The sequence below is a fragment of the Nerophis lumbriciformis genome, linkage group LG30 (genome assembly GCF_033978685.3).
Source record: "Nerophis lumbriciformis linkage group LG30, RoL_Nlum_v2.1, whole genome shotgun sequence".
Taxonomy (NCBI): Eukaryota; Metazoa; Chordata; class Actinopteri; order Syngnathiformes; family Syngnathidae; genus Nerophis; species Nerophis lumbriciformis.
Genome location: NC_084577.2, coordinates 15,875,087 through 15,900,086, shown reverse-complemented (window position 1 = coordinate 15,900,086; position 25,000 = coordinate 15,875,087). Strand labels below are relative to the sequence as shown.

The 25,000-nt window shown below is 42.3% G+C and overlaps 1 protein-coding gene across 1 annotated transcript in view; it reads left to right on the top strand.

Moving 5' to 3' along the window:
* Positions 1-19,837: 19,837 nt before the first annotated feature.
* Positions 19,838-25,000, top strand: part of rap1gap2a (RAP1 GTPase activating protein 2a) — a 293,355-nt gene continuing 288,192 nt past the window's right edge. Inside the window, exon 1 of the mRNA XM_061925637.1 lies at positions 19,838-19,984. Coding sequence (XP_061781621.1) covers positions 19,944-19,984 — 41 coding nt within the window. The 5' untranslated portion in view covers positions 19,838-19,943. The remainder of the gene's footprint in view (positions 19,985-25,000) is intronic.

The window sequence follows — 25,000 nt, the reverse complement described above, 5'->3', positions numbered from 1 at the left end:
GTCCTTAATAATTATGGATGTTAGTGTTTCTCCGAGGAGACCGCCCAAATGCATGATGAATCACTATTCATTATTACATGTCTGAGGGTGCGGCTATTTGTTTTAACACCATGACTTTGTATTCTATTATAATCCCACATTATTCTTGCTAATTGGACTGTAAAACAAGAACAATCATATTGAGAGGCACTGTAGGATTCCTGGTCACCACACTATCAATCAAAGTTTACTTATAGAGCCCTTAATCACAAATGTCTCAAAGGGCTGCACAAGCCACAAAGACATGCTCAGCTCAGATCCCACATCAAGGCAAGAAAAACTTAACCCAATGGCATACAATGGGAAACCTTGGAAGGGACCGCAGATGGGGGACCCTCCTTTGGGTGACCGGTGCAATGGATGCAGAGTAGATACGGTTAATAGTGTGAGAGTCCAGTCCATGGTGAGGCCAGCAAGGGATCCTCTTGCATGTAGACAATTCAGCAGCGCAGAGACGTCACCGATTGATGTATAGAGTAGTGGTCCATCCCGGGTCCTGACTTGGAACAACTAGCGCTACCTCCGTGGAAACTGATCTGTGGCCACCTGATATCCTATCCACACAGGAGAGGGGCAGAGTAGAAAAGAGAGACAGCAGATCAACTGGTCTAAAAGTATAGAAATTAGTTTTAAGACGGGACTTAAATGCTACTACTGAGGAGGCATCTCTATGTTATCGGTAGGCCATTCCAGAGTACTGATGCCCGAATAAAAAACGCTCGAAAGCCCACAGACTTTTTTGGGGCTCTGGGAATCACTAATTTGCCGGAGTTCTTAGAACGTAGACTTCTGGCCGGGACATATGGTACAATACAATCAGCAAGATAGGATGGAGCTTGACCGTTTAGTATTTTATACGTAAGTAGTAAAACCTTAAAGTCACATCTTAAGTGCACAGGAAGCCAGTATAAGCGTAATATGATCAAACGTTCTTGTTCTTGTCAAAAGTCTAAATGGTAAATGGGTTTTACTTGTATAGCGCTTTTCTACCTTCAAGGTACTCAAAGCGCCTTGACACTATTTCCACTTTTACCCATTCACACAAGCATTCACACACTGATGGCGGGAGTAGAATAGAATAGAATACATTAGAATGGACTTTATTGTCATTATATTTGCATATAATGAGATTAAGGACTCCAACTTAAGGTGTGGTAGTGGGAACAAATATGGGATAAAAATAAATTACACAAGAAGGAATAAAGATACAACTAAGAATTTAAATAAAAGGCGGGGGGCGTGGTTAAGAGGGGAGGAGTATATTGACAGCTAAAATTCACCAAGTCAAGTATTTCATACATATATATATATATATATATATATATATATATATATATATATATATATATTATATATATCTACATCCTGAAAATATGCAATAAAATATGCAAAAAAAAAAAAAAAAAAAGATAATTGATACTTCAAACGTGCATAAATAAATCTTAAGGAATATAACATAACTTGGCTTCTGAGAGCTTCAAAATGTAATGAATAAAATGCTAAAGTTGCAAGCAATTTTAATAATTAAATATATTTTTTTTATTTAAAATTAATGATTTCAAATATGTTTATTTTAGTGTATAATTCTATGGCTGGATGTAATAAGGAGTCAGAAAAAATACAAATACAATTAATTTTGATGTTTTCAGCAAAATATAGTAATTTTTTTTTTTTTTTTTTTTTTTTTTTTTTTTTAACTAATAAATATATTTATTTTTAGGTAAGATAAACATAATAATACAATTGATCTCTATTCTGGATGATTTAGTTCTTGTCACCCTGTTGTCCTCCCGTCATAAAGAAAAGGCTGTCCTCACTCAGGTCTGCATGGAGCTGGAGGGGGCGTGGCCTCCAGCTCCGGCTGAAAATCGGGAGATTTTCGGGAGAATATTTGTCCCGGTAGGTTTTCGGGAGAGATGCTGAATTTCGGGAGTCTCCCGGAAAATTCTGGAGGGTTGGCAAGTATGGGTGCTGGGGCCCATCACAGCTGCATTCGGGCGGAAGGCGGGGTCATCATCGGCGGTCACTTGAACGAGTATGAAGATCCTCCTGGTAGGGGTGTATCCCTTCATGGAGGATGCTTGTGCGTGACTTAGTTTAGCGTGGGGAGACTGGTGCACAGACAGTCACCACACGATCCTTGACAGAACCAGGTCAGCGTCCAGTGGCATGGAGTCCAAGACGACTGGGGACCCTTTTCTGCTGCAGCCTTCTTCCACCATCACAGCCGGTGTGACGCAACAGCTTGTTTACATGTAAAATCTTCCACTCCTTCTTTGTCTCATTTTGTCCACCAAAAGTTTCATGCTGTGCGCGAATGCACAAAGGTGCGCTTTGTTGATGTTATTGACTTGTTGGCGTGCTAATCAGGCTATTTAGGCGAGCTGTATGTACATATTGCATCATTATGCCTCATTTGTATATGAGCTCATTTACTTGTATCCTCTTCATATATAAATCAGTTTTGCATGTCTCATGACACATTATCTGCATGTAATATTGGCTACATTTCAGATAGTTCTTTGTGTGCCATGTTGTTCCAGACCACAGCAAACATTACCTAGCTTGCCAAAGATTGTAATAAATCTATCAAAAGAAGACAGCCTGCCGTTTCCTTTAACTTGGACACACACATCTATACCTTTGGCCATTAAAAGCCAGTAATTTCTAGGAGTTATCTCACATTATAAGTAGCCTCTTATAATAATGGTTTCTAATGTTGTAAAAATGTGTAAAATAATTATTAAATTTCAACATTTCTGTCAACGAAAATTTGCGACACATAGTCATTTTGATAGTAGGCTATTATGGCTAATATAGACACTTACGTCATGTGTTGCCTTCATTATAACACTTACACTATATACAGCTATTATTTTTTTACAGCTCCAGACATATTTTTTTTTTGTATTTTTTAACTAATATGGCTCTTTCAACGTTTAGGGTTGCCGACCCCTGGCCTAAGAACGAGTTTGACATTTCTGTTCTAAAGTGATTCAGCACTGCAGCCTTTTGTAACTACAAACTGGCCACCAGAGGGCAGTGCCTCCTTGGCAAAAGATTATAAATGGCACCATGGGCCACTTGTGTCTGATCCAAACTTTTTTTGTTATGACATTGTTTGGATTAATTTTTTAAAGTGATTTACAGTGTCTTCATCACAGTTACATGGTTTTAAGAGTTATTAAATGGCAATCAGTCCAAGGTGTGATTGCACAAACTCCGTTTCCATATGAGTTGGGAAATTGTGTTAGATGTAAATATAAACGGAATACAATGATTTGCAAATACTTTTCAACCCATATTCAGTTGAATATGCTACAAAGACAACATATTTGATGTTCACACTGATAAACATCTTTTTTTTTGCAAATAATCATTAACTTTAGAATTTGATGCCAGCAACACGTGGCAAAGAAGTTGGGAAAGGTGGCAATAAATACTGATAAAGTTGAGGAATGCTCATCAAACACTTATTTGGAACATCCCACAGGTGAACAGGCTAATTGGGAACAGGTGGGTGCCATGATTGGGTATAAAAGTAGATTCCATGAAATGCTCAGTCATTCACAAACAAGGATGGGGTGAGGGTCACCACTTTGTCAACAAATGCGTGAGCAAATTGTTGAACAGTTTAAGAAAAACCTTTCTCAATCAGCTATTGCAAGGAATTTAGGGATTTCACCATCTACGGTCCGTAATATCATCAAAGGGTTCAGAGAATCTGGAGAAATCACTGCACGTAAGCAGCTAAGCCCGTGACCTTTGATCCCTCAGACTGTACTGCATCAGCAAGCGACATCAGTGTGTAAAGGATTTCACCACATGGGCTCAGGAACACTTCAGAAACCCACTGTCAGTAACTACAGTTGGTCGCTACATCTGTAAGTGCAAGTTAAAACTCTCCTATGCAAGGCGAAAACCGTTTATCAACAACACCCAGAAACGCCGTCGGCTTCGCTGGGCCCGAGCTCATCTAAGATGGACTGATACAAAGTGGAAAAGTGTTCTGTGGTCTGACGAGTCCACATTTCAAATTGTTTTTGGAAACTGTGGACGTCGTGTCCTCCGGACCAAAGAGGAAAAGAACCATCCGGATTGTTATAGGTGCAAAGTTGAAAAGCCAGCATCTGTGATGGTATAGGGGTGTATTAGTGCCCAAGACATGGGCAACTTACACATCTGTGAAGGCACCATTAATGCTGAAAGGTACATACAGGTTTTGGAGCAACATATGTTGCCATCCAAGCAACGTTACCATGGACGCCCCTGCTTATTTCAGCAAGACAATGCCAAGCCACGTGTTACATCAACGTGGCTTCATAGTAAAAGAGTGTGGGTACTAGACTGGGCTGCCTGTAGTCCAGACCTGTCTCCCATTGAAAATGTGTGGCGCATTATGAAGCCTAAAATACCACAACGGAGACCGAGGACTGTTGAACAACTTAAGCTGTACATCAAGCAAAAATGGGAAAGAATTCCACCTGAGAAGCTTAAAAAATGTGTCTCCTCAGTTCCCAAACGTTTTTACTGAGTGTTGTTAAAAGGAAAGGCCATGTACCACAGTGGTGAACATGCCCTTTCTCAACTACTTTGGCACGTATTGCAGCCATGGAATTCTAAGTTAATTTTTATTTGCACAAAAAAAAAAAAGTTTATGAGTTCAAAAATCTTGTCTTTGTAGTGCATTCAATTGAATATGGGTTGAAAAGGATTTGCAAATGATTGTATTCCGTTTATATTTACATCTAACACAATTTCCCAACTCATCTGGAAACGGGGTTTGTATATGGTGTTTACGGTTCTCACTGTATTGTACATTCTCTCAAAGTGTGCAGACTGATTGTTGATGTGTGACTCATCTGTTTTCTTCTTGCCATTCATCTCTTTTGTGTCTATGTCTGAGGCATCACATAGCTGGGAATATGGACAAAGCAGTGGCATGTGGTGTCCATTGATGCCGTTCAACCAGGGGTGTCAAACAAATTTTAGATCGGGGGCCACATGGAGAAAAATCTACTCCCAAGTGGGCCGTACTGGTAAAATCACGGCACAATAACTTAAAAATAAAGAAAACTTCAGATTTTTTTTCTTTGTCTAAAAATAGAACAAGCATATTCTTGAAAATGTACACATTTTTTTACACTTGCATGTTGCGGTTAATAGTTTTCTATCTGTATTTGTCGTTATTTATATTTTCTGAATAAATTATGCGATAATGTTCATCAGTCAACTCTTTGATGTTAATTTTCAATCTATAAAGATAAATAAATTATATCAAAATCAAATTACAGTATGTTATTTATGTAGATTGATCATTTTCCTCGACTGTTGCACTAACATCATGTGGTTTGTTTTGTACACATGTAGCATCATCTACAAAGATACAAAGAATTGCTATTGCGACATTCAGTGGACACATTTACATCAGCTGTTTATTTCATTAAAACATTTCAGGTACATTTTTATACTTACCAAACTTACTACACCGGTATGTTTTATAACTTTACACTACTTCATATTAGAAATGGCAACAGCGGAGGATGAATGCCCCATAACAAGAAGATAGAGAAAAAGAAGAACCTTATCGACTACGGTGTTGGCGCGGACTACAAAGGCGGAGGCGTGCAATTTTTCAGGACTTATGCAGATCCCAAATACAGATCAGCAGGTACCAGAAGGCAAGAAAAGTTGCTTTTGCATGATATTGCGAAACAAAATGCCAGATAATGTGTCTTACCTTATACACACACCATGTACCAAATAAAATAGCTTTGAGGTCGGTAAGCAAAACCAGAATTATTCCTTACATTAGACGCACCGGGTTATAAGGCGCACTGTCAAGTTTTGAGAGACAAAAAAGGATTTTAAGTGTGCCTTATTGTCCGGAAAATACGGTATCTTTAAATCGTGTATGGCAGTGGTTCTCAACCTTTTTTCAGTGATGTACCCCCTGTGAAAATGTTTTTAATTCAAGTACACCCTAATCAGAGCAAAGCATTTTTGGTTAAAAAAAAGAGATAAAGAAGTAAAATACAGCACTATGTCATCCGTTTCTGATTTATTAAATTGTATAACAGTGCAAAATATTGCTCATTTGTAGTGGTCTTTCTTGAACTATTTGGAAAAAAAGATATACAAATAATTAAAAACTTGTTGAAAAATAAACAAATGATTTAATTATAAATAAAGATTTCTACACATAGAAGTAATCATCAACTTAAAGTGCACTCTTTGGGGATTGTAATAGAGATCCAACTGGATTCATGAACTTAATTCTAAACATTTATTCACAAAAAAGAAATGTTTAACATCAATATTTATGGAAAAAAATCAAGCTGTCAACATTGAATATTGCATTGTTGCATTGTAATGAATGGAATAGCCTACTTGATTTGATGTTCAGTTTATGAACTTACATTCATATTTTGTTGAAGTATTATACAATAAATATATTTATAAAGGATTTTTGAATTGTTGCTATTTTTAGAATATTTAAAAAAAATCTCACGTACCCCTTGGCATACCTTCAAGTACCCCCAGGGGTACGCGTACCCCCATTTGAGAACCACTAGTGTATGGTACTAGTACTTCTTTTTTTATCATGTCCACATAGTTTAGTGGGCAAGTTGTGTGTTTTTTCGATCACATATTTTAATGTTCTGTGTTGGTTTTTGGTTAATCAAATTAGTATCCATATAATGAGTCTGTGCCTGTGCAATGCATGTGGTCGATGATAATTGCTGTGAACCTTGCTAATTGACCGGTATCTTAATTCATGTCTTAGAAGTAAACTTGGGATACCCTTTGGGCTTTGTTTTGAGGACACCCTAAATTCAGCATATATTTGGCGTACCACTAGATGGAGCCTTAGTGGTGCGCGTACCACAGTTTGAAAAACGGTGCATCAACTCGTTCCGCTTATCAAATTCTAGGGGTGGCACATGCTGCCCCAGGCCACTCCCTAAACACGCCACTGCAACGGATATCTCCATATATGGTAAACTTTTTACCCACTTACCGTATTTTTCAGGCTATAAGTCGCAGTTTTTTTCATAGTTTGGCCGGGGGTGCGACTTATACTCAAGAGCGATTTATGTGTGAAATTATTAACACATTACCGTAAAATATCAAATAATATTATTTAGCTCATTCACGTAAGAGACTAGACATATAAGATTTCATGGGATTTAGCGATTAGGAGTGACAGATTGTTTGGTAAACGTATAGCATGTTCTATATGTTATAGTTATTTGAATGACTCTTACCATAATATGTTACGTTAACATACCAGGCACGTTCTCAGTTGGTTATTTATGCCTCATATAACGTACACTTATTCAGCCTGTTGTTTTTTTATTTATTTCAAATTGCCTTTCAAATGTCTATTCTTGGTGTTGGGTTTTATCAATTAAATTTCCCCAAGAAATGCGACTTATACTCCAGTGCGACTTATATATGTTTTTTTCCCTTCTTTATTATGCATTTTCGGCAGGTGCGACTTATACTTCGGTGCGACTTATACTCCGAAAAATATGGTACACATTGAAGTCCAAAATCTTGTTTTTCTCTATCCTCTTGTTGTGGGGCGGACTGGCTCGTACATGCACATGCATCACATGCATCCTCCACTGTTGCCATTTTTAACACAAATTAGTGTATAGTTCCAACTGAATCTGTCAGTACACTTGCTATGGATGTGCTAAAAAGTACAACAAAGATGGTGGGGAGAAGAGACTGTCAAAGTGGAGGCATGTAAGTGAAACTGCCCATAAAACTGAGCGTCCTGAAGAAACGGTCAGAAAACGGTCTGTAAAACATAATATTCGCAACATTTTGACCAAAGTACTACCATAACAGGTTTTGTAGACCACAAGGAAGTGTTTCAAATGTAGAAAAAAAATCATATGACCCCTACAAAGTTTGGAGAAGTTTTGGATCTTGGGTATATCCCATACTTGCCAACCTCCGATTTCGGGAGTGTGTGTGTGTGTGTGGGGGGGGGGGGGGGCGTGGCTGGGGGGCGTGGTTGGGGACGTGGCTAAGAGGGGAGGAGTATATTTACAGCTAGAATTCACCAAGTCAAGTATTTCATATATATATATATATATATATAAATAAGAGAAATACTTGAATTTCAGTGTTCATTTATTTACACATATACACACATAACACTCATCTACTCATTGTTGAGTTAAGGGTTGAATTGTCCATCCTTGTTCTATTCTCTGACACTATTTTTCTAACCATGCTGAACACCTTCTCTGGTGATGCATTCTGCTTCGTCTCCTTGTTGTGTGCGCAGTTGTACACTGCACTCTCTAAAAGCCGTAGATGTTATTGTCACATATGCATGTACAGTAGATGGCAGTATTGTCCTGTTTAAGAGTGTCACAACATTGCTGTTTACGGCAGACAAACTGCTTTACGGTAGACGAAAACATGACTGCTGTTGTTGTGTGTTGTTGCCGCGCTGGGAGGACATTAATGAAACTGCCTAACGATAAACCCACATAAGAAACCAAGAACTCGCCCTCGATCATTCTACAGTTATAACGTGATTGGGCAGGCACGCTGTTTATATTGTGGGAAAGCGGACGTGAAAACAGGCTGTCGACACGTCACTCAGGTCCGCCTGAATTTCGGGAGATTTTCGGGAGAAAATTTGTCCCGGGAAGTTTTCGGGAGAGGCGCTGAATTTCGGGAGTCTCCCGGAAAATCCGGGAGGGTTGGCAAGTATGGTATATCCTCCATAGTGGTCTGATTCATTCATTCATTTAGCAAAGTGTTAAAATAATCCTCCTTGCAACTGATTTTATGCAAATAACAACAAAAAAACAACAACTACTGGCCTATAATAAGACCTGTGTGACATGTTCGCTCATGATCGCCCCCCACTTCATTTTGATATTGAGGTGAGTCAGATTAGTACGGTGCCTCTCAGTAAGATATTTCTGTATTTTTAGTCTGATTAGCAAGAATATCGATTGCATTAAATTTCAAACCACACAGGCTGTAGATTCTACACTGCAAAAACTGAAATCTAGGTAAGATTAAATATCTCAAATAAGGGTGATATTTGCTTATTTTCTGTCTGATAAGATCATTCTTCTCACTAAGCATATTTTATGTTAGAGTGTTTTACTTGTTTTAAGTGTTTTGGTCCTAAATGATCTCAGTAAGATATTACATCTTGTTGCTGAGATTTGATGACCTATATTGAGTAAAACATGCTTGAAACTAGAATATCAACTGTTGCAAAGCTGTGTCATCAAGTATAAAACTACTTTTTTAAAGTAATAATTTCTTATTTCAAGCATGATGAAAAAAATCATGACTTTGACACAATTGTGTCTCATAATTAAAACAGATGACAGCCAAATGGACTTTGCTGTTTTATTTTCAATGAAACAATAAAAAAGTACGTTCTCATATAGTAGTACAGTTGTTATTAGTGAGAATATACTTATTTTAAGGTATTTTTGGGTTCATTGAGGTTAGCTAATTTTACTTGTTTTGGAAAGTCTTGACAAGCCAAATGTTCTTGTTCTATTGGCAGATAATTTTGCTTAGTTCAAATAAAATACCCCTAATTTTTGTATTTGTTTTTCTTGTTTTTGAACGCTGACTTTTTGCAGTGTACAGCAGGGGTGTCAAACTCATTTTAGATCGGGGGCCACAGAGAAAAAAATGTACTCTCAAGTGGGCCGGACTGGTAAAGTCACGGCACGATAACTTAAAAATAAATACAACTTCAGATTATTTTCTTTGTTTAAAAATAGAAAAAGCCCATTCTGGAAATTTACAAATCATAATGTAGTTGGGTTTTTTTTTACACTTACATATTGCAGTTAATAGTATTCTATCTTTATTTGTCGTTATTTATACTTTCTGAATAAATGATGTGATAATGTTCATCAGTCAACTCATTGGTGTTCATTTTCAATCTATCAAGATACAAAAATAATATCAAAATAAAATTACAGGATGTTATTTATGTAGTTTGATCATTTTCTTCGACTGGTGCACTAACATCATATGGTTTTTTGTTTTTTTTTACATATGCTATAGCATAATCTGCAAAGATACAAAGAATTGCTATTGCGACATCTAGTGGACACATTTAGAACAACAGTTTCTTTCATTCAAAAATGTAGGCTCATTTTTATACTTAGTAAACTCATCCTGCCTGTTTGCGGGCCTTACGTTTGACACCCCTATTCTACAGTGTGGAAACTAGACTGTCAGGGTGTAAAAATGTTTCTGCAAAGTAATTACACTGACAAACTGACCAGCCAGTTAGCCACACCCTCAACCCATCAGTCAGTGTAGAAGGCAGCGGACCTGGCAGCTGCTCTCTATTTGATCAGGAAATGTGCAATATTTGTTTAATTTTAATGGCAAATACATTTATTTTATACTATTAGCAGTATTTTTTGCCTACCCTGACCGCACCTCACTGGGACAAAGGTATTGACACACTTAAAGCCGGATTTGCACTACACCGCTCCCTCACAGAATTCCACCCTTTTAAACAATTGTTGAACAGTTTAGGGCAAGGCTCTTGTCTGAGGTGGCCAACCCGAGGAACAAACGTGCAGCAAAAACTTAAATTGGTACCAAATTTAGTAGATTTATAGGTGCCAACTAAATACTGTCGGTACTACCATGTATCGATTCATGTAAAATCAAATGGTACCATGTTTCGATATCTTTGTTGGCCGTGATGTCACGTCTGGTTGGAGAGTGGGCAACCGCTCAAACACTTGGTGGGGAAACAATCATTCAAGCAGGACGCAGAACAGACTCAGCTAAACGGCTTTTAAGCAAAGTTACACCTTTTAAAGCCAACAGAGCAAGTATGCCTGACAGTAAATGTTTAAAAGTATTTTTTTTCTCCAAAATTTGCTAGCTCGATACTTTACCCACCTGCTCCCAGTGCCACCCACACGGCTTTAAATGTAACTTAGATATTGGGTTTCACTATGTAAAAGTGCTTTGAGTCACTAGAGAAAAGCGCTATATAAAATATAATTTACTTCACTTCACACTTATATATACAGGTAAAAGCCAGTAAATTAGAATATTTTGAAAAACTTGATTTATTTCAGTAATTGCATTCAAAAGGTGTAACTTGTACATTATATTTATTCATTGCACACAGACTGATGCATTCAAATGTTTATTTCATTTAATTTTGATGATTTGAAGTGGCAACAAATGAAAATCCAAAATTCCGTGTGTCACAAAATTAGATTATTACTTAAGGCTAATACAAAAAAGGGATTTTTAGAAATGTTGGCCAACTGAAAAGTATGAAAATGAAAAATATGAGCATGTACAATACTCAATACTTGGTTGGAGCTCCTTTTGCCTCAATTACTGCGTTAATGCGGCGTGGCATGGAGTCGATGAGTTTCTGGCACTGCTCAGGTGTTATGAGAGCCCAGGTTGCTCTGATAGTGGCCTTCAATTCTTCTGCGTTTTTGGGTCTGGCATTCTGCATCTTCCTTTTCACAATACCCCACAGATTTTCTATGGGGCTAAGGTCAGGGGAGTTGGCGGGCCAATTTAGAACAGAAATACCATTGTCCGTAAACCAGGCACGGGTATATTTTGCGCTGTGTGCAGGCGCCAAGTCCTGTTGGAACTTGAAATCTCCATCTCCATAGAGCAGGTCAGCAGCAGGAAGCATGAAGTGCTCTAAAACTTGCTGGTAGACGGCTGCGTTGACCCTGGATCTCAGGAAACAGAGTGGACCGACACCAGCAGATGACATGGCACCCCAAACCATCACCCAACCATGCAAATTTTGCATTTCCTTTGGAAATCGAGGTCCCAGAGTCTGGAGGAAGACAGGAGAGGCACAGGATCCACGTTGCCTGAAGTCTAGTGTAAAGTTTCCACCATCAGTGATGGTTTGGGGTGCCATGTCATCTGCTGGTGTCGGTCCACTCTGTTTCCTGAGATCCAGGGTCAACGCAGCCGTCTACCAGCAAGTTTTAGAGCACTTCATGCTTCCTGCTGCTGACCTGCTCTATGGAGATGGAGATTTCAAGTTCCAACAGGACTTGGCGCCTGCACACAGCGCAAAATCTACCCGTGCCTGGTTTACGGACCATGGCATTTCTGTTCTAAATTGGCCCGCCAACTCCCCTGACCTTAGCCCCATAGAAAATCTGTGGGGTATTGTGAAAAGGAAGATGCAGAATGCCAGACCCAAAAACGCAGAAGAGTTGAAGGCCACTATCAGAGCAACCTGGGCTCTCATAACACCTGAGCAGTGCCAGAAACTCATCGACTCCATGCCACGCCGCATTAACGCAGTAATTGAGGCAAAAGGAGCTCCAACCAAATATTGAGTATTGTACATGCTCATATTTTTCATTTTCATACTTTTCAGTTGGCCAACATTTCTAAAAATCCCTTTTTTGTATTAGCCTTAAGTAATATTCTAATTTTGTGACACACGGAATTTTGGATTTTCATTTGTTGCCACTTCAAATCATCAAAATTAAATGAAATAAACATTTGAATGCATCAGTCTGTGTGCAATGAATAAATATAATGTACAAGTTACACCTTTTGAATGCAATTACTGAAATAAATCAAGTTTATCAAAATATTCTAATTTACTGGCTTTTACCTGTATGTATATATATAAAAATGTGTGTGTGTGTGTCTGTGTGTGTGTGGGTGTACTGCATATATATATATATATATATATATATATATATATATATATATATATATATATATATATATATATATATATATATATGTACATATATATACACACACATATACAAATTATTGCTGATAAACAATGTTATTTGTCATGATTCGTTGCCCGGGCCATGTTTTGTTTAGTTTGCTATTTCCTTAGCTGTTGGTTAAGTCTGTTTTAGCACCCTTGTTTGTGTTCTTGGTTGCCATGGGTGCTGATTTTTGTCTCCTGCCTCTGATTAGTGGTTGGCATGCCCACCTGCTCCTGGTCACCGATCAGAGATCTATGTATTCCTGTTTTGAAAAGGCTCTGTTTTGAAAAAAAAATGTGCTAGCTTGATGGTAAAATAGAGTTACTTTGCTATTGAGCATTAGCGATTTTACATGGCAAGTTCACCCATTTTGTTAATGAAAACTACAACTAAGATGCACGTTAAAATCAAACAGCTGGTGCCTAATAAGTGCAACACATACATTATTAACACTTTTTATGGCGCAACAAACGACTAGACAGCAAAAACTGAACTGACTAGCCAACACACCAAAAACACTATAAGGATCTAACGTCTTGGACTTGCAACTGTAACTGAGACTCAGAAATGTGATGATAGAAGAAGTTATCATAATCAGCTCATTTTTAAATGTTGCAATGAAATAAAATATTTTTATTATCAAAAACAACATTTATTAACACACAAAAAAGTAATTAAAATTGGTACTGTTGAGTTCCGGTATCAAATCTCAGGTACCGGGTACATCTCCAGTATTTCCAATGATAATGACATTTGCCACTAAATAATTTTATTTTCACATGCATGCCAACTCTGTTACTATTTTTAGCACTCACACCATTTACCGTAAATCGGAACCTTCAAAGAAGTCAGGTCGTTAAAAAGGAGACAAAAGCCGTTTCCAAGGCAACCCCGGCCAGTAGCACCAATTAGACTTGACGAACCTAAATAGCAAACAGCCTGGGGATGAGACATAGAAATCCAAAAATAGCCTGAAATCCTGTTATTAGTTGAGCTTATTTCCGACCGTTTTGGCATTAGAGAGCAGATGCAGGATCCTGCATGAGTATGCACCTGTTGGTTTTGTGGAAACTACTTTGGCATATGCAGCCGGGAGGATGGATTTAATTAAATCTTCTCTCTCTCCATCACCCAGGTCATCACCAGGCTGTTGTGCGAGCCCCTGGCAGGAAATAAGATCAATAACAAGTGGTTCAGAGAGACTGATTCTCTTGTTTTGGGTTTTTGGTGGAAAACAACCCCCGTGTGCGTTTGTGTGGCCCTCATCATTTCACGTGGAGTCACTGGGGTGGAAAATCTAAACCTTAAAATTAAATTGTTTTCCTGAGTAATGGGTTCGCCAAAGACCGACTCGTACGAAAACCGAAGCAATTTTTCCCATAAGTAATCAAAAAATTGGGATAATCCGTATCATTATCATGTATCATTATCACTGGAGGAAGAGGCTAAACATATTGCACTTATAGGAATAGAATAAGGAACTAATTGTGTTGATATATTACTCACCATAAATACATTTGAAAATTATAGTTGATGCATGTGATGCATTAAGGTGCAGCAAAATAATGATATATTAATTAACATTCCTATGAACACACTCCGCAACCTTGTGGACAGCCTTCCCAGAAGAGTTGAAGCTGTAATAGCTGCAGAAGGTGGACCGACATCATATTGAACCCTATGGGTTATGAATGGGATGGCACTTCAAGTTCATATGTGAGTCAGGGCAGGTGGCCAAATAAGTTTGGCAAAATAGTGTATGTGTGTATATATTGGCAAAGGCCTAGTACCTGACTGCCCCCTAGCCAGGGATACGGTGAAGACCTCAACGGCGGAGCAGGCGGGAGACGGTAGACTTAAAGGCCTACTGAAATGCGATTTTCTTATTTAAACGGGGATAGCAGGTCCATTCTATGTGTCAAACTTGATCATTTTTCGATATTGCCATATTTTTGCTGAAAGGATTTAGTAGAGAACATCGACGATAAAGTTCGCAACTTTTGGTCACTGATAAAAAAGCCTTGCCTCTACCGGAAGTAGCAGACAATATGCGCGTGACGTCACAGGTTGTGGAGCTCCTCACATCTGCACATTGTTTACAATCATGGCCACCAGCAGCGAGAGCGATTCGGACCGAGAAAGCGACGATTTCCCCATTAATTTGAGCGAGGATGTTACGGCTCAGGCTCCTGCCAACGCCGCTCATCCGTCTGTGCGCACCTCGGGACACGCCCACGGGTGCGCACATCCAGGGACGCGCCGCGCGCGTCTCCGCCCTGCTGCAGCCACCAGCTGCAATCACTCGCTGGCAATCTGCACACCTGCGACTGATCAGAGCGAGATCAATAAAGGACCAGTGGACCCAAGGATCGTGGCGGGAACTTAATTTTCTCATGGTGTACCGTAAGCCTTATGCGCTCTTACTGTGTTGTTTTTCCCTCCGTGATTCTGACGTCTGTTGCTCTTCCGCAGTGCCTTCCCGAGTCTTCCCTCCTCGAGATCTCCCGTTGTTTCCCCGGTGTTTTGGACTGCCTTCTTCGTTTCCCGACTCCTCACTCGCCCCTGGACTCTGACGTCTCTCTCTGCTCCCACGGACCCCTCGCTGATCTTGGACCCCTTTTGCCTTGCCCTCTTTGGACTTGTCTGCCTTTTCTCATCAACATTTGGTAACACACTTCAGATATCTACACACATAGTCTTACACCACACACACTCTTGTATTTTAGTCACACACTCTATTTCTATAGTTTAGTTGTATTGTTTATTATTATATATATTTATTATATATAATAAATTATTGTATATACTGCCCCCTGGTGTCTGAGCCGTCACCTCTCTCAGTAAACACAACAGTAAGTTCCCGCCAAGATTATTAAGGACCTGACGGCACAGTTCCTTAGCCCCGCCCCTAGTGACTTTCGTTCCGCCCCCTGTGACAATTTTTTTTTTTTTTTTTTTTTCTGCCTCTTGCCCCATTCACCATGTCTTTTTCTTTTTTTCGCTTCAAACCAGAGGATTTGTCTTGTCCTTCCGAGCAGTCTTGGAAAGGCATGTTCAGTAGCGAGATAAGCAAGGAGGAATTTTCTCGTCGCCTGGACACCCTCCTCCCACCCTTAGAGACTCAGTCAGCAGGAAGCGTCTGGCATCCGCTTTCAGAGGGGGGGGATAGTACTGGTGGCTGTGCTGGTGTGGTGGCGCAGTTGCACCCAGCCAGGCTACCCCCTGCCAGACAAATACCATCTGTCTTCCGCTTTTCCCAGCCGCAGCCACCAGCCCCCTGGCTAGCGTCCGAGCTAGCACCTGTCCCTCGGCTAGCGTCCGAGCTAGCACCTGTCCCTCGGCTAGCGTCCGAGCTAGCACCTGTCCCTCGGCTAGCGTCCGAGCTAGCTCCTGTCCCTCGGCTAGCGTCCGAGCTAGCTCCTGTCCCTCGGCTAGCGTCCGAGCTAGCACCTGTCCCTCGGCTAGCGTCCGAGCTAGCACCTGTCCCTCGGCTAGCGTCCGAGCTAGCACCTGTCCCTCGGCTAGCGTCCGAGCTAGCACCAGTCCCTCGGCTAGCGTCCGAGCTAGCACCAGCCCCTCGGCTAGCGTCCGAGCTAGCACCAGCCCCTCGGCTAGCGTCCGAGCTAGCACCAGCCCCTCGGCTAGCCTCCGAGCTAGCACCAGCCCCTCGGCTAGCCTCTGAGCTAGCACCAGCTCCCAGGCTGGCCCCCACGTCTCCACCAGCTCCCAGGCTGGCCCCCACGTCTCCACCAGCTCCCAGGCTGGCCTCGACCTCTGCCCCTCTGCCTGCTCCGCCGACTCCAGTACCTCGGCCTGCTCCGCCGACTCCAGCACCTCGGCCTGCTCCGCCGACTTCAGCACCTCGGCCAGCTCCTCAGCTGCCCTCCTCGTCTCCGGCTTTGACGTCCGCTGCTTCCACGCCTTTGACGTCTGCCGCTTCCACGGCGCCGATGACGTCTGCCGCTTCCACGGCGCCGATGACGTCTGCCGCTTCCACGGCGCCGATGACGTCTGCCGCTTCCACGCCGCCGATGACGTCTGCCGCTTCCACGCCGCCGATGACGTCTGCCGCTTCCACGCCGCCGATGAAGTCTTCCTCCACGCCTGCCTCGCCGATGACGTCTTCCTCCACGCCTGCCTCGCCGATGACGTCTTCCTCCACGCCGCCGCCGATGTCATATCCTCGTTTCCGGCGAGACGTACCATGGCGCCAATCACGTCCGCCTTCCCGACGGCCAAGATGGTGGCCGTCCCTTGGTCGCCCGCCTCGCCGGCTTCAGCGGCGTTCTTCTCGCCGCCGCCATCAGACTCGCCCTCGGTGGATTCGGGGACACTGGGGCCGGCGACCCACCACCAGTTCTCCCCTCCACCCTCCCTTGTTTCGTGAGTATGTTGGACATCTGGAATCTGTCCATAGGGGGGGGATACTGTTACGGCTCAGGCTCCTGCCAACACCGCTCATCCGTCTGTGCGCACCTCGGGACACGCCCACGGGTGTGCACATCCAGGGAAGCGCCGCGCGCGTCTCCGCCCTGCTGCAGCCACCAGCTGCAATCACTCGCTGGCAATCTGCACACCTGCGACTGATCAGAGTGAGATCAATAAAGGACCAGTGGACCCAAGGATCGTGGCGGGAACTTAATTTTCTCATGGTGTACCGTAAGCCTTATGCGCTCTTACTGTGTTGTTTTTCCCTCCGTGATTCTGACGTCTGTTGCTCTTCCGCAGTGCCTTCCCGAGTCTTCCCTCCTCGAGATCTCCCGTTGTTTCCCCGGTGTTTTGGACTGCCTTCTTCGTTTCCCGACTCCTCACTCGCCCCTGGACTCTGACGTCTCTCTCTGCCCCCACGGACCCCTCGCTGATCTTGGACCCCTTTTGCCTTGCCCTCTTTGGACTTGTCTGCCTTTTCTCTTCAACACTTGGTAACACACTTCAGATATCTACACACATAGTCTTACACCACACACACTCTTGTATTTTAGTCACACACTCTATTTCTATAGTTTAGTTGTATTGTTTATTATTATATATATTTATTATATATAATAAATTATTGTATATACTGCCCCCTGGTGTCTGAGCCGTCACCTCTCTCAGTAAACACAACAGAGGATGAAAGATTTGTGGATGAGGAAAGTGAGAGTGAAGGACTAGAGGGCAGTGGGAGCGATTCAGATAGGGAAGATGCTGTGAGAGGCGGGTGGGACCTGATATTCAGCTGGGAATGACTAAAACAGTAAATAAACACAAGACATATATATACTCTATTAGCCACAACACAACCAGGCTTATATTTAATATGCCACAAATTAATCCCGCATAACAAACACCTCCCCCCTCCCGTCCATATAACCCGCCAATACAACTCAAACACCTGCACAACACACTCAATCCCACAGCCCAAAGTACCGTTCACCTCCCCAAAGTTCATACAGCACATATATTTCCCCAAAGTCCCCAAAGTTACGTACGTGACATGCACATAGCGGCACGCACGTACGGGCAAGCGATCAAATGTTTGGAAGCCGCAGCTGCATGCGTACTCACGGTACGCGTCTGCGCATTCAACTCAAAGTCCTCCTGGTAAGAGTCTCTGTTGTCCCAGTTCTCCACAGGCCAATGGTAAAGCTTGACTGTCATCTTCCGGGAATGTAAACAATGAAACACCGGCTGTGTTATCCGGCACAACAGTCAAGGGGTGCATTCTAAGGCGGGGGTGCACCTGCCGCAATACACCGCTTCCCACCTACAGCTTTCTTCTTTGCTATCTCCATTGTTCATTGAACAAATTGCAAAAGATTCACCAACACAGATGTCCAGAATACCGTGGAATTTTGCGACGAAAACAGACGACTTAATAGCTGGCCACCATGCTGTCCCAAAATGTCCTCTACAATCCGTGACGTCACGCGCAGGCGTCATCATACCGAGACGTTTTCAGCAGGATATTTCGCGCAAAATTTAAAATTTCACTTTAATAAGCTAACCCGGCCGTATTGGCATGTGTTGCAATGTTAAGATTTCATCATTGATGTATAAACTATCAGACTGCGTGGTCGGTAGTAGTGGGTTTCAGTAGGCCTTTAAGAACTACCACAACGGCTGCGATGGCGGGAGAAGGCTGCAGCAGAAAAGGGTCCCCAGTTGTCTTGGACTCCATGCCACTGGACCCTGACCCGATTCTGTCAAGGATCGTGTGGTGACTGTCTGTGCACCAGTCTCCCCACGTTAAACAAAGTCACGCACAAGCATCCTCCATAAAGGGGTACACCCCTACCAGGAGGATCGTCATACTCGTTCGAGTGACCGCCGATGATTATATATATAAATATATATATATATATATATATATATATATATATATATTTGCGGTGCAGCTATAGTCCGGAAAATACAATAGGCCATTGTTTTTGTACCTACCATTGTTCTCTGTGTGAGTAATTTCGCTTTTTTTTAAACATTGCAACTGCAAAATAATTCAAGTGTGTATGATTGGTGCCAATATCCTATCCGATCAATATCATACTAGTTAATTGAACAAACTGTGCAATTATTTTTTATCTATGTATGACAGGTACAAAAACACATCTCAGGCCGAGTTTTTACAGTTTTTTTTGTTTGTTTTTGTTTTATTTCTCTGTTTTTTTTGTCCACAATGTCCACAATCCACAATGACACTAACACACTTTGCATGTTCAGTCCCTAAATGTCCCACTTAATGTGACTATTTATGGATTTATTGTACATAATGCAATTATTTTTCCACCTGTTTTCTTCTTTTTGTACCCTGACTTTCTGTCTTTGCCTCCGTCGTGTCCGCCTCCAGGTCTAAAAAAGCTTCAAAGTAGTTTAGGCGTAGCCCTCGCCATGGTAACAGCATCTTCCCCACGTTTGCACTCTCTCTCTCTCTCTCTCTCTCTCTCTCTCTCTCTCTCTCTTTCTCTCTCTCTCTCTTATATCTCATAATTCTGTCCTACCCCGTGCGTTATCATATCACTGTACCCTCCCCCGCTACAGTACGTGCACTGACTCTCCCTCCACACTCCTTTGCTCCCTCTTTTTTTTCCCCCTCACACATTCCCCCGAACCTCTCCTGCTCGGTCAGCTGTTCCACCAGCATATGCTGCGTTGTCCACTGGCTGCAAGATGTTCACCCCAGCTTGCAAAGGATCTCCAGTGGAGTCGAGGTAAGGCAGCAGAGGACTAATAGGAAGTGCAGATGTTTTTTTTGAGGGGTTTTTCTGTATGATTAGTGTGAGAACTCCACAGCTGGAGACATGATGCTGGGTTTGTTTTCCTAGCAAATTGTGTTTGTTGTGCTTCCCTGAATTGGAGTATTTTATTATATAAGTGCGTATGTGCAACCATGGGTGCAAGTATGATGGCATGTGTCTTCTGCTGCAACAGTGCTGCAATGTCTGGGTATGCTGTTGGTTTGTACCACCATATGGAATGATTTTGGTGTGTGTGTGTGTGTGTGAGGATGGAGGTGAGTGGATGCATGAAGTTTCAATTCTGCATATGTACGTGGGTGCATAAGACGAGCGTCAGCCTCCTTTTTGTTACTTGGGTTTTTTTTTTTTTTCGAAAACATTGCAGTCTTGCCGAAGTTGCGGCCAAGGAAAAAAACAATATTTTGGGAGCGGCGATATTTTTCGAGATGACGACTCAAGTCAAAAGAATGTGTTGCAATGCACAATTCTTGCAGGAATCTCGGTTCATGCGTAAACATTGTCAAATTTGTGCACGCAGGCCTTTTTTTTTACCCCATTTGTACATATATTATTTGCTGAGTTTTTTAAAGCAAACCAGTGTGTGTGTGTGTGTGTGTTCTGGCAATTCTTACTTAATGGGGACATCGCTCTGTTTACACAGTCACCTTTAGGGGACCTGTGACGGTATGGGGACAAAAAAACACCTTTTTAAATGATAGTCAGATGCATTCTGAAGATGCCTAAGTGATTTTTAAACTTTGGCCCATAAAACATGTTTACTGGTTAGTTTGAGTGTGAGACATTTGCACAGCAGCCCCCTCATCGGGCTGGTACATTTAAGTGGTGAAACTTCCTATAAGAGGACAGCTGTAGTGCTGTATTCTGTAATTCATGTCATATTTAATTTGAACTTTTTTTTTTTTTTTTTCAATGGTCCTCAGTAGTCAGGTACAAATTTGTGTGAATTATGCAAAATTATTTAAATTTGGACCACATGAACCATATTAACATTTTTTCCCCAGGGTCCCCAGTAAGAATGATCGGCACATTACTTCATCAATCCAGAGATTTAAAGACGTGAATGAGCTAACTGGGCAGTGGTCATTTTACCTATTTTTTTTTTATGCCTCCACAACCTGTAGAAAGGGTGGCCCCCACAAGTGATGATCAAAAACTTGGTCCCCATTCCAAATGATAACCAGTATGTGTGTGTGTGTGTGTGTGTGTGTGTGTGTGTGTGTGTGTGTGTGTGTGTGTGTGTGTGCCTGCCCGCCTGACTGGGGCGGTATAGCTCGGTTGGTAGAGTGGCCGTGCCAGCAACTTGAGGGTTCCAGGTTCGATCCCCGCTTCCGACATCCTAGTCACTGCCATTGTGTCCTTGGGCAAGACACTTTACCCACCTGCTCCCAGTGCCACCCACACTGGTTTAAATGTAACTTAGATATTGGGTTTCACTATGTAAAGCGCTTTGAGTCACTAGAGAAAAAGCGCTATATAAATACAATTCACTTCACTTACTCCATTCAGTACTAGGGATGTTGATACTTTTAGAGATACCGGCCAAATTCTGTGACATAATATCAAGTACAATAGAAGTGGGCGGCATTGCTCGGTTGGTAGAGTGGCCGTGCCAGCAACTTGAGGGTTCCAGGTTCGATCCCCGCTTCCGACATCCTAGTCACTGCCATTGTGTCCTTGGGCAAGACACTTTACCCACCTGCTCCCAGTGCCACCCACACTGCTTTAAATGTAACTTAGATATTGGGTTTCACTATGTAAAGCGCTTTGAGTCACTAGAGAAAAAGCGCTATATAAATACAAATCACTTCACTTACTGTACTAGGGATGTTGATACTTTTAGAGATACCGGCCAAATTCCATGACATAATATCAAATACAATAGAAGTGGGCGGCATTGCTCGGTTGGTAGAGTGGCCGTGCCAGCAACTTGAGGGTTCCAGGTTCGATCCCCGCTTCCGCCATCCTAGTCACTGCCGTTGTGTCCTTAGGCAAGACACTTTACCCACCTGCTCCCAGTGCCACCCACACCGGTTTAAATGTAACTTAGATATTGGGTTTCACTATGTAAAGCGCTTTGAGTCACTAGAGAAAAAGCGCTATATAAATACATTTCACTTCACTTACTGCATGCAGTACTAGGGATGTTGATACTTTTAGAGATACCGACCAAATTCCGTGACATAATGTCAAGTACAGTAGAAGTGGGCGGCATTGCTCGGTTGGTAGAGTGGCCGTGCCAGCAACTTGAGGGTTCCAGGTTCGATCCCTGCTTCCGCCATCCTAGTCACTGCCATTGTGTCCTTGGGCAAGACACTTTACCCACCTGCTCCCAGTGCCACCCACACTGGTTTAAATGTAACTTAGATATTGAGTTTCACTATGTAAAGCGCTTTGAGTCACTAGAGAAAAAGCGCTATATAAATACAATTCACTTCACTTACTGCATGCAGTACTAGGGATGTTGATACTTTTAGAGATACCGACCAAATTCCGTGATCTAATGTCAAGTACAGTAGAAGTGTGCAGCATTGCTCTCGGTTGGTAGAGTGGCCGTGCCAGCAACTTGAGGGTTCCAGGTTCGATCCCCGCTTCCGACATCCTAGTCACTGCCATTGTGTCCTTGGGCAAGACACTTTACCCACCTGCTCCCAGTGCCACCCACACCGGTTTAAATGTAACTTAGATATTGGGTTTCACTATGTAAAGCGCTTTGAGTCACTAGAGAAAAAGCGCTATATAAATACAAATCACTTCACTTACTGCATGCAGTACTAGGGATGTTGATACTTTTAGAGATACCGACCAAATTCCGTGACATAATATCAAGTACAATAGAAGTGGGCGGCATTGCTCGGTTGGTAGAGTGGCCGTGCCAGCAACTTGAGGGTTCCAGGTTCGATCCCCGCTTCCGACATCCTAGTCACTGCCATTGTGTCCTTGGGCAAGACACTTTACCCACCTGCTCCCAGTGCCACCCACACTGCTTTAAATGTAACTTAGATATTGGGTTTCACTATGTAAAGTGCTTTGAGTCACTAGAGAAAAAGCGCTATATAAATACAATTCACTTCACTTACTGCATGCAGTACTAGGGATGTTGATACTTTTAGAGATACCGACCAGATTCCGTGACATAATGTCAAGTACAGTAGACGTGTGCGGCATTGCTCGGTTGGTAGAGTGGCCGTGCCAGCAACTTGAGGGTTCCAGGTTCGATCCCCGCTTCCGACATCCTAGTCACTGCCATTGTGACCTTGGGCAAGACACTTTACCCACCTGCTCCCAGTGCCACCCACACTGCTTTAAATGTAACTTAGATATTGGGTTTCACTATGTAAAGCGCTTTGAGTCACTAGAGAAAAAGCGCTATATAAATACAATTCACTTCACTTACTGCATGCAGTACTAGGGATGTTGATACTTTTAGAGATACCGACCAAATTCCGTGACATAATATCAAGTACAATAGAAGTGGGCGGCATTGCTCGGTTGGTAGAGTGGTCGTGCCAGCAACTTGAGGGTTCCAGGTTCGATCCCCGCTTTCGCCATCCTAATCACTGCCGTTGTGTCCTTGGGCAAGACACTTTACCCACCTGCTCCTAGCGCCACCCACACTGGTTTAAATGTAACTTAAAAAGCGCTATTTAAATACAATTCACTTCACTTACTGTACTAGGGATGTTGATACTTATACCGACCAATTTCCGTGACATAATGTCAAGTACAGTAGAAGTGGGCGGCATTGCTCGGTTGGTAGAGTGGCCGTGCCAGCAACTTGAGGGTTCCAGGTTTGATTCCCGCTTTCGCCATCCTAGTCAGAATCAGAATCAGAAGAGTTTTTATTGCCATTGTTTGAGAACGGGTTGACAAACTAGGAATTTTACTTGCCGCCATCGTGCAACATAAAACACATATAACACAGAATAGAGTAACATGAGCTGTAACTGAGCTATCAGATCTTGTTATTGTTCATGTGCCTGATGGCCGAGGGGGAAAAAAACTGTTCAGGTGGCGGCAGTTGTGGTTTCTGGATGGACCGTAGTCTCCTGCCTGAGGGGAGAGGGGAGAATAGTTTGTGTCCAGGGTGAGGAGAGTCAGCTGTGATCCGACCCACATCCTCCTGGTCCTGGAGGAGAACAGGTCCTAGAGGGGTGGTAGTTTGCAACCAATAACCTGACATTTTACTGACATTCAGTGTCATGATCCATGGACCGGATCATGTTTTGTTATTTTCTGTTAGTTTTTGACTCTCTTAGTTCCCGTTTGTGCACCTCTGGGTTTGTTTTAGTTTCCATGGGGATTAATTGGGTTCACCTGCCTCTGGTTAGTGGTCGGCATGCTCACCTGTTATCGACCACTAATCAAAGAGCTATTTATTCACTTCTTTCGCCACACTCGTCCTGGCTTCATTGCTTGCTTCATGCTACTACTACGTGAGTATTCCTTGTCTTCTAGCCTGTGCTAAGTGTTAGCCTTAGCTTCGACATTTTTCCCCTACTTGTTTTTGGTTTTTGGTACTTGTTTGATTTGTACAATAAATCATGTTCCTACCTGCACGTCCTGTCCGGAGTGGTCCGTCTGCATCCCGGGGGATCGAACGAACCTTGCAGCAAGCTGCGACCCCCCTAACGTGACATTCAGACTTTACTTAAATCAATAACGGAGCAGCATCACCTCATCCGGAAACAACAACACCGGAAATGTGTTTTTCAGGATTTATGCAGATCCCAAGCATAGATCAGGTACCAGAAGGTAAGAAAAGTTTATGTTGCATAATATTGCCAAACAAAACGCCAGATAATATGTCTTACCTTATACACACACACACACCATAGTAATACTCGTATGTTGAATCACATCAAACGGTGCAGCCTACACTTATCTCTTATGTTTGACTGCCATCTACTGGTCACACTTATCATTACACCATGTACCAAAATAAAATTGCTTCGAGGTGGGTAGGCTCAA